Raw genomic sequence first — 11316 nt, forward strand, 5'->3', positions numbered from 1 at the left:
TTTTTTTATTGGTCTTATGAATTATTCTAATTTGTTGAGATAGTGAATTGGTGGGTTTTTGTTAAATGTGAGCCAAAATCATCACAATTAAAAGAACCAAAGACTTAAACTACTTCAGTCTGTGTGCATTGAATTTTTTTTAATACACGAGTTTCACAATTTGAGTTGAATTACTGAAATAAATGAACTTTTCCATGACATTCTAATTTATTGAGATGCACCTGTATATATATATATATATACTACGGGGCCGTTGAATGCTTGAATCTGATTGGCTGACGAAAGTTCTAAGGTGTGCAATTATTTTCAGGGAAGCGCACAATGAACGTAGTTCCAGGCAGGTCTTGACCACATTACATGTCCGTATCACTTTGCCAAATGATATCTGTTATTTCAAAGGTCCTTACAGCCTAAAACAGTAAAATAACCAAAACCCACAACGACACTGGACAAGCAAAGAAAACAATAGGATAAAAACGACAGATTATTTCCATGTTTTTGCCACAAAATTACGTTTTATTATGTACAGAAAGCACATACTCTATTTCTCCCGCTCTCTCTTTCTTAAAGACGCACACACATACAGTAGCTTACAGATACTTGCACACATGGAAACACACATGTGCTAACGTAGTTACCGCTACTCTGACGATTTTATCAATAAAATAATTTAGCAACTTAAAAGCTACATGACATTTCTCACACGCGAGATAACGGTGGCGCTGTTCTTGAAAAAAATGAACTTAAAGTTTCACTATTAGTAGAGACGCTGCTGCCGAACACTGTTGAGAGACGCACAGACTCACAGAGGTCATTCATATGCTTAATCTCTCTTTCTCTCTCTCTCTCTCTCTCTCTCTCTCTCTCTAATAACTTCATTATTAACTGCATTGCTATCAATGGCTCAAGCCTCCATTGCTAGGTCTAAAATGACATTTTGGAATTAGCAAAGCAGGCGTTGGAAAAGAGGCGTTAGAAATTAATCCTACTCACAAGAGCATTTTAAGGACAAAAACCGGAAGAATGCCTTGGAAATATATCATCTGATCGATGTTTTGAGGTGTTCAATTACTATGTGGAGCACTTGGATCATACTTGAGTAAAAGTACAGATACCTTACATTGAAAATTACTCCATTACAAGTTACAAGTCACCAATTCCAAAACAAATTGAGTACAAGTCTTAGAGTATCTGATTTTAACAGTATGTAAGTATTTTACTTATACTAAATATAGGCTCAAAGATGCACTAGTCAAACAGACATGCCTGTGAAAAACAAGAAAAAATGTATTTGTGAGGAGAGCAATCATGTTAATTTTCTAAAACCAAAATAAAACTGAACACCTCAAAATTGAACAAAAAAACAAAAACAAAATCCTTCAAAAAGGTCTCTTCAGTATTGTGGATAAATAAAATAATATTAAGCAAAATTAAAAAGTCAAAGCCTTCTTGCACTAGATGTGCTGGTTTCGGCCTCGCAGTCATGTCGTCATCTCATATATAAAACACCTGTGATTCACAACTACTTGCTAACAAACTCGCATTCACGTAAAGTAGCCTTGTTGACAAGTTTGGGTGAGTAAGGGCAAAACACACAAGATATAGTACATTTAATGCCCTGTAGTTGGCGATAACATTTCTTTTGTACCAGAAATAAACTGCTGCAGAAAAAGCTAGGTGCCATGCAAAATGTAATGTGTAATGCAACACTCATTACAAATGTAGTGGAGTAAAGAGTACAGATACTTTGTACAAAATATAGTGAAGTAGAGAGTAAAAGTTGCTTAAAGCTTTGATACTCAGTAAAACTACAGCTTATCCAAAAAGATAGTCAAGTACAGTAATTAATTACATTTACTCTACACTTCTGCAGGTCACACACACACACAATAAATATATACAGTATATATATATATATATATATATATATATATATATATACTGTCTATATAATGTGTAGTTTTTGTTATAATCTGTGTTTAATCCAAACCTTCTCATTCTACAGAGGCCTGATTTCTTGACAGGCATTGACAGAGTAATCCAGCAATGGTCCACTGGTAAGTGGTAGTGGATAAGCTTGTGTTAATAAAACGGTTGGCTCTTAAATCACAGAGAAACACAGTAAAAGTGATGCACTAATGTTCGGTTCAGCCTAATTGAACACTGTCTTGTCAATTAAGCAGAAAGTCTCTTCTGTTTCTAATAGAAGGTTCTTAAAATGTCTGCAATTACTTTCCTGGCAAAGGCTCAAGGCAGTAATAGAATATGGTGGATGCAAAGAGCATGCTTTAATTTCAAAGTAACATTAAATGCATTGTGTATAACCTTAAAATTAAATGGAAAATGAGTGCAAGGTGTGCTTAAGCAAACATCAAATATAAACTTTACATTCAATTTAACAAGTACTTCAAATGTAGTGTGTGTTAAATGGGTGTTGTAGTGGTTAAGGTCCAGAGCAGTTAACTGGAAGGTTGCTGGTTCAGCAAAGAGTGAGCCATGAGCCAACACCACCGTACCCTTGAGCACAATGCACATTACTACTAAAGCCCCTGAGAAAAGCACTTAAAGAGAGCAATTAATCCAACAAGACCTTCCACACCCATATGACTTTCTTTCTTCCTTAAAACCTATGAGGGCACTTTTGGGCACAATCTTTTTAATATCATGAAAGTGAATGTCTCTAAAGTACATTTACTCCAAATCTTACAAAGTCAATACAGCTGTTTTATGTGAAGAACAGAGGTTAATATTTTATAATACTTTTATTGTTATTTTGTGTCCATTTGAAGCTTGAAATATTTTTTTCAGAAAAGAAGATTTTCGGCAGAAAAGAAGATTTTCGGTGAATAATGACTTCATGGTAACACTTAAGATACTTATAATATATAAGACTTATAATAAATAATATCAAATATGGCACACAAGTTGTATGGACTACACTGTAAAATGATTTTTCATCATAAATAAAACAGATTATTCTATTATATTTTACAAGAAAATACTATTTCAGGTTTTCTGCTTCAAAATGTCATGTTTAATTCAATGTGTTATACTTACCCTTTCTTTGTAATTGTTCATGAAATTTACTAGCAATTTCTGAGAGAAAATTGATAATTTTCAGTGTACTTTTATAATACATAAAAAAAAATGTAAATGTAAACTTGTAAGATGTTTTTTAGCTTAAATCATCTGTCCCCATTCATTGTAATTGCATGTAAAAAAGTGACAAGCACATTATTAAAAATGTCTCTTTTTGTGTTCTACAGAAGAAAGAAAGTCATTGAGATTTGGAATGACATTAAGAAGAGGAAATTATGACAGAAAATTCATTTTTGGATGAACTATCCCTATAACCCCAGATCCAAGGGAATTTTCCCTGCATTAAGTTTGTGGTTGCTGTTCCATGGAGACATTGCCAGAAAGCCATGGTTATAAATAAAAGATCCAAAAGTTACAGATTTATGGAAACTGTACCTTATTATGTGATGGTCTTCTTAGAATTAATCACTTGTTTTGTAGCTATGGTAAGTGGTTTTAGATAAAAAGCATCTGGTAAATGAATAAATGTCAATTTGATTCAGGACTATCATGAAAAGCACTGACTCGCCTACCTGCAGTGCACATCCAGGCGGCAGGTGTTGCGCAGCTGAAGACAGTTGGGTTTGGTCTTGTCCTGATAGGAACAGGAGGGTACAATGGTCTGTCTCCTCCTCTCAGCACAGGCCTGGTCCTTACAGGAGCAGAAGAGCAACCCGTAGCTGTATTGTGTGTCAACACGCTCAAAGAACAGACGCAAGGTCTTATGGCAGCGCTTTCTGTTGCAGCTGTCCTGCGACTGAGGCTGTGAGGGTTGCTGGCCCTGGGTCTGCGCACGCGTGCAGGTGGAAATGTAGTTGGAACGCTGACGCTTGCAGTTTTCATTCAGGTTGCAGGCTTTGGTGGCGTCCAGACAGGGGTTGCATGGGCGGCTGGGATCTGAGCAGTGTGGCTGGCCTTTACTTGTGCCAGACTGTATGCCTATGAAAGGAGAGCAGGAAAAGATAAGTGAAATTGAACGCAAGGGTGTTTGTGAGAATGATATAAAGAGAGCGAGAGGGGAATTGAGAGTGGGTGTGCATAAGAAAAAAGAAACCATGAGTTGCACTCATGGTCTCACATACACTCCTTGTCAGATGATTAGGACAACTCCAGCAGAACAATGAACTCTTAGATCTGTTAGTGTCCCGATTGGGACGCTTTCAGAACACACACACACACACACAGATGTTGGTACACATATAATAATTATGGAAACTTTCCTTAGGCATCCTTTTTTTTTTTTATACTGAGCGAATTATAATTTCTTTCCCCAAACCATAACCCCACCTTAAAAAAATAGTGTTCATTTAGTAATTTGAAACTAGTCTTCAGTGCCACATGATCCATCGGACATCAGTCTATAATTATGATTTTGGCTCAGTTGTTATCAATTATTATTAGTGCTCAATTATTAATGGTTCTTATTATTATCAATGATGAAACCCATATTTATTTATTTATTTACTTTCCCAAACTTTATATATGTATATCATGATTTCCACAAAAAAAAAAAAAAATTAAGCAGCAAAAACTGTTTTCAACATTAAAATAAATGAGCCACTTAATTTTTTAAATATATAAAAACAGAAAAGTTATTTTAAACCATAATACTATTCCACAATATTACAGTTTTTTTTACTGTATTCTCATAAAATAAATTTAGAAGTCAAGTGTTGATTTTTCAACCCGAAACTTTTGTTTGTATAAAAACATAATATTGCACTCAAAATGTGCAATTTCCACTGTGGATAATCCCATGTAATCCCGACCTTTTGCTGAACTGGCAGCGCTTTCTGTTGCAGCTGTCCTGCGACTGAGGCTGTGAGGGTTGCTGGCCCTGGGTCTGCGCACGCGTGCAGGTGGAAATGTAGTTGGAACGCTGACGCTTGCAGTTTTCATTCAGGTTGCAGGCTTTGGTGGCGTCCAGACAGGGGTTGCATGGGCGGCTGGGATCTGAGCAGTGTGGCTGGCCTTTACTTGTGCCAGACTGTATGCCTATGAAAGGAGAGCAGGAAAAGATAAGTGAAATTGAACGCAAGGGTGTTTGTGAGAATGATATAAAGAGAGCGAGAGGGGAATTGAGAGTGGGTGTGCATAAGAAAAAAGAAACCATGAGTTGCACTCATGGTCTCACATACACTCCTGATTAGGAGATTAGGACAACTCCAGCAGAACAATGAACTCTTAGATCTGTTAGTGTCCCGATTGGGACGCTTTCAGAACACACACACACACACACAGATGTTGGTACACATATAATAATTATGGAAACTTTCCTTAGGCATCCTTTTTTTTTTTTTATACTGAGCGAATTATAATTTCTTTCCCCAAACCATAACCCCACCTTAAAAAAAAAGTGTTCATTTAGTAATTTGAAACTAGTCTTCAGTGCCACATGATCCATCGGACATCAGTCTATAATTATGATTTTGGCTCAGTTGTTATCAATTATTATTAGTGCTCAATTATTAATGGTTCTTATTATTATCAATGATGAAACCCATATTTATTTATTTATTTACTTTCCCAAACTTTATATATGTATATCATGATTTCCACAAAAAAAAAAAAAATTAAGCAGCAAAAACTGTTTTCAACATTAAAATAAATGAGCCACTTAATTTTTTAAATATATAAAAACAGAAAAGTTATTTTAAACCATAATACTATTCCACAATATTACAGTTTTTTTTACTGTATTCTCATAAAATAAATTTAGAAGTCAAGTGTTGATTTTTCAACCCGAAACTTTTGTTTGTATAAAAACATAATATTGCACTCAAAATGTGCAATTTCCACTGTGGATAATCCCATGTAATCCCGACCTTTTGCTGAACGAGGTCCTGACAAAAGAATGGCTATGAATCATTAGCTGTACCCTTGCAAGAACTGAAAGATGTTTAAATGTATTATCTAAAACCCTACTGAAACCTTAGCACTACTGATCCCTCAAGTGGTGTGTATACAGTGGGTACGGAAAGTATTCAGACCCCCTTAAATTTTTCACTCTTTGTTATATTGCAGCCATTTGCTAAAATCATTTAAGTTAAATTTTTTTCCTCATTAATGTACACACAGCACCCCATATTGACAGAAAAACACAGAATTGTTGACATTTTTGCAGATTTATTAAAAAAGAAAAACTGAAATATCACATGGTCCTAAGTATTCAGACCCTTTGCTCAGTATTTAGTAGAAGCACCCTTTTGATCTAATACAGCCATGAGTCTTTTGGGAAAGATGCAACAAGCTTTTCACACCTGGATTTGGGGATCCTCTGCCATTCCTCCTTGCAGATCCTCTCCAGTTCTGTCAGGTTGGATGGTAAACGTTGGTGGACAGCCATTTTTAGGTCTCTCCCTCTCTCACCAAGGCTCTTCTCCCCCGATAGCTCAGTTTGGCAGGACGGCCAGCTCTAGGAAGGGTTCTGATCGTCCCAAACGTCTTCCATTTAAGGATTATGGAGGCCACTGTGCTCTTAGGAACCTTAAGTGCAGCAGAAATTTTTTTGTAACCTTGGCCAGATCTGTGCCTTGCCACAATTCTGTCTCTGAGCTCTTCAGGCAGTTCCTTTGACCTCATGATTCTCATTTGCTCTGCCATGCACTGTGAGCTGTAAGGTCTTATATAGACAGGTGTGTGGCTTTCCTAATCAAGTCCAATCAGTATAATCAAACACAGCTGGACTAAAATGAAGGTGTAGAACCATCTCAAGGATGATCAGAAGAAATGGACAGCACCTGAGTTAAATATATGAGTGTCACAGCAAAGGGTCTGAATACTTAGGACCATGTGATATTTCAGTTTTTCTTTTTTAATAAATCTGCAAAAATGTCAACAATTCTGTGTTTTTTTGTCAATATGGGGTGCTGTGTGTACATTAATGAGGAAAAAAAATTAACTTAAATGATTTTAGCAAATGGCTGCAATATAACAAAGAGTGAAAAATTTAAAGGGGTCTGAATACTTTCCGTACCCACTGTATATACTGTAATAGTGTACAGTACAAACGACTGATAAATACATTCAAGATAGAGTGTGAAAAGGGAAACAAGGGCATGAGTCCAGCTGTGTGACGTCTGCAAGCGTTGCATTGAAGGCAGATGAACGAAGCGTTCAGGGGATTGGGGAACTATCAGCTGGAGACTGTGGGGAAGTTCCGGACCTCTAAAAGTGTATGAAGGTCGGCACTGATATGTTGCCCTAATGGTGTCTCCAGCCTTGACTGCAGCTCTGGTGATTGGAGAGAGAGAGGGAGTGAGAGCAACTAATAAAACCCAGTGGGTGTTGCTATAACTTTGAGAACAGATGGTTTATCAGACCCCTTGTGGAGAGTAAAAGATTAATTTCATTCCGAATGGGTTTTTGTTACTTATGAATAAAGTGCTAACGATCTAAATGTCGAAAATGTTTACTCTAAATGAGTGGAAATATAATATTTATGTAAATAAAAAGGCAGTAGGCATATAAATTACCTTGTGTTATGGCAGCAAAGGACTCAGCGAAACAGGAATCTTCATGAAGTCCTTTGAAGATATTTTGAGAGATATTAATATCTATCTTGATATTTGAAGGGAGTTATCTTGGTTTCAGAGAAGACATCGTTGCTCAGAGGTCGTGTTTTTACAAAGTAATGATTAATAACGCATGTTCAGAAGTCTGTCATTAATAAGACATGGAAATGTTTACATCAACCACATCCTTCTTCATTAAAGACAGGCCTTATCTGTGTTACAGATTTATATACTTTATGTAGAGATGAGATCTGCACTTGTGATTTTCCTGCTAGATGCAAATAAAAGGATCTTTCAGATATTTTATCATGAAACAACACAGATTGCCTCCAAGCTCAAGTATCACTACAGTTAAATACAGGAGGGACTCCTGCATGCAATCAATATAATTCAGAGCAAGTGAAATCAATGCATGAAGCCTCCCTTTCTGTTAACCTCACTCCCTGACAGGGGCGCGGGAAGATGTTTTCAGTTGGGGGTGCTGTGTGTGTCCGTGTTGGGTGAAGGGGGGGGGATTTACATTTCAGAGATCATTACAAATAAATTATTAAATGCTAAAACTGAATAAATTCAAATGAACAAACTTGCCGTTGCATTTGCAACCATGTGAAAACAGGGGGTGTTGCAGCCCCCCCAGCACCCCTACTTCCCGCGTCCCTGCTCCCAAAGCTTTTTTAAGCTTAAAAAGATTAACTCCCCAAGGACCAAAAACGTCTCGGTTACGTATGTAACCCTTGTTCCCTGAAGGAGGGACCGGAGACGTCATGTCGGAGGACCGACGAAATTGGGATCTCGCTTAGAGGGACCAATCTACTTCGAGTGTAAACTAAACGAGCCAATGCACATTGGCATGCGATTATTGCATCCAACTGCTGCTGATCACAGCGTGAGTATAAGTAGGCAGCAGGTGCAGCGCATATTCAGGTTTTCGCTGAGGAGCCGAGCCGGTGACCTGGCCGCTCAGCGGTCGTACAGGAACTGTGGTGACGGGATGTGACGTCTCCGTTCCCTCCTTCAGGGAACGAGGGTTACAAGGCTCGGACGGGACAGCGCAAAACTAGGGCTGGGTCTGCCTCCTCCGAGGGCAGCGCTTGGAGGTTCACCACCTGATCCCTGAAGGGAGTAGCGGGAACCTTGGGCACGTAGCCATGCCGGGGCCTCAGGGTTACCTGGGAATCAGCCGGCCCGAACTCTAGGCACAAATCGTTGACCGAAAATGTGCTTCATGCCCAGGCACGAGAGGCAGCGATCGTGACCATCACCCAGCGCCAGGTAACGACCGCATCCAGAATGCCCGGGTGATACGTTGTCTATAGCAAGACCCACATCGTCTTTATAAAGACGTAACGTCAAGTTTGCCAAGCAACGTCGTCTTTAGAAAGACGCACCCGAATTTGCTCTTTTAGGGGGAAAAGCTCTTTTAGCGTGCTGAGGCGCACAGGGGAGATGATCATTTGCAACACAATCAGGGGGTAGTGCAGCCTGATGTGTGCAACCCACTCGACACGGGAAACCACCACCGCTGAAGCGCCGTCCGCCAACACGAAGAGCTCTCCAAGAGCGTGCTGAACTCGTTCAGTCTTCTCTCCGTAGAGTAGTCAGGAGCGGAACGATGTGATCGCTCGGCTCCGAAGCGAAAAGCTGAATATGCGCTGCACCTGCTGCCTACTTATACTCACGCTGTGATCAGCAGCAGCTGGATGCAATAATCGCATGCCAATGTGCATTGGCTTGTTTAGTTTACACTCGAAGTATATTGGTCCCTCTAAGCGAGATCCCAATTTCGTCGGTCCTCCGACGTGACGTCGAGAGTGACCGACTGAAAGGGAACCATAGATGTACATCTACTGATTCTCTCTGAATTTGAAATAAATTTGAAAATGCACCAAATCTTTTGAAAATACAACTACTCCAAATCTTTTTTATTCAATAAATAAATGTAACACATTTATCTAATATAAAAGTATATATTATGTATGTGTGTGATATTTATAAATAATTCTTAATATATTACTATTATTATTATTCTATGTGTGTGTGTGTGTGTGTGTGTGTGCATACTGTACAGTGATTAATAAGTAATAATGCATATAATAATAATAATGCAATTAATAATGCATATTAATATTGTTTTGTTTCGATGTATTTTCCCCCAAGAAGACAAGATAATAAAAATATCAACTAAGAACATTACTTTGCAGTGCAATCTATGGCTATTTAGACTGAGATGACATAACTTCGTAAAGGTATCTTGTAATTGGTGCAATCCTGTGTTAATCCATAATAATAATAATTATAATAATAACACTCTAAAAGTTCTTTCCCTCAGTTGACAAAAGCCATTTGCAATGATCTGAATGCATGACAGGCAAAGGTTACCCGGATCTAAAAATACTGTGTGGTTTTAGAATGTCTCTAAATTTGATTCAGTCGTCCTCAAGCTCTCTTGTTGTGTGTGTGTGTGTGTGTGTGTGTGTGTGTTTGCTAGAGAGCAATTTTAGTTGTGTCTCACAGTGGAGGAAGAAGCCGTAAATGAGGTATGAAATTGGTTGGTGAGAATGTACATAAAAAAAACACCCAGCGTCTGGAGGTCAGAGGAAGCTGCAGCACAGACTGCGCTCTGCATGCACAAGCATTTGCTTGGTTAAAGAAGGGATAGGAACTAAACAGGACAAAATATTGGGAGATGTTCAGATATCCTGCAATATTTTATAGACAGAGGTTTGCAGCTGTCCAAAAGTTCACAAGAATAGTGGTGCAACTGTACAGTGAATTCAAATAAAAGGGTTCTTACATTAAAATCATGGCGACACACTGCATTGTATTTGAGAGAAATATAGAGCCATAAACCTGTTCTGGACATATGCGGAAGACCATTTGGGCCACAAAAAGGAAAAAAAGGAAATAAAAATAAAAAGGATTTATCGTTTTTTCCTTTATTTTTTCCCCTCTTATCAAGAATGCTGAATTGAGCACAGCCTGTAGAACAAATTATGACCAAAACTACCCTGCTGGTAGCTCACAGTTCACAATTTATATCTGATAACCAGTATAATTTGATGAACTAATTTGAGTTTGTAAGGCATGCAGGTTTATTGTGCAAATACTCGTATACAGTACCTACTAAACTGGTATAGGATTTACTTTTACAGTATTTTCACTCAAAAATTTCTAGTAAATTTCACAAATAACTATAGAGAAATGACAAGTGGCACATCGAATGGGACATTTTGAAGTAGAAAGCCTGAAACAGTATTTTATTGTAACACGTATTCTAATAATTTTGGTTTTATTGACAACTTTACTCTAATAATCTTTGTTTTATTTACAACTTTGAAAAATATTTTTTACAGTGTATAATAATCACTCACAGGCATATAATGTGAATAATATGCCAATTTGTGTAACGTATGGCTGAAGGGACAGCAGGTTCACTCTGGGTTATTCACAGCTTTTGGCACTGCCTGTGTTGATTGCAATTAGGAGAAGTGCCACAGTTTAGATGTAATCTCCTCTGAGGTGCATGAGCTCGTTAGAAAGTCTTTAGCTTCAAACTTTTTCAGTCTGCTATACAGAATGGGTTCCTGAGATTCACTTATACTATTAGTAAAAACAATTCTACAACAGAAACCTCATAATATGCTTTTTATGACCATTTGGCCTGAGGAAGTAAATAGCTTATATATATATATATATATATATATATATATATATATATATATAT

At 37.8% G+C, this 11316-nt stretch overlaps 1 protein-coding gene across 1 annotated transcript in view; it reads right to left on the reverse strand.

The window, feature by feature from the left end:
• The window catches only part of LOC107565329 (GDNF family receptor alpha-2-like), a 99159-nt gene that overhangs the window by 36308 nt on the left and 51535 nt on the right, over nt 1-11316 (reverse strand). The window contains exon 4 of the mRNA XM_016250548.1: nt 3612-4017. Within this exon, the coding sequence (XP_016106034.1) occupies nt 3612-4017 (406 nt within the window). The remainder of the gene's footprint in view (nt 1-3611; nt 4018-11316) is intronic.

The sequence above is a fragment of the Sinocyclocheilus grahami genome, unplaced genomic scaffold (assembly GCF_001515645.1).
Source record: "Sinocyclocheilus grahami isolate Dianchi unplaced genomic scaffold, SAMN03320097.WGS_v1.1 scaffold994.1, whole genome shotgun sequence".
Lineage (NCBI taxonomy): Eukaryota > Metazoa > Chordata > Actinopteri > Cypriniformes > Cyprinidae > Sinocyclocheilus > Sinocyclocheilus grahami.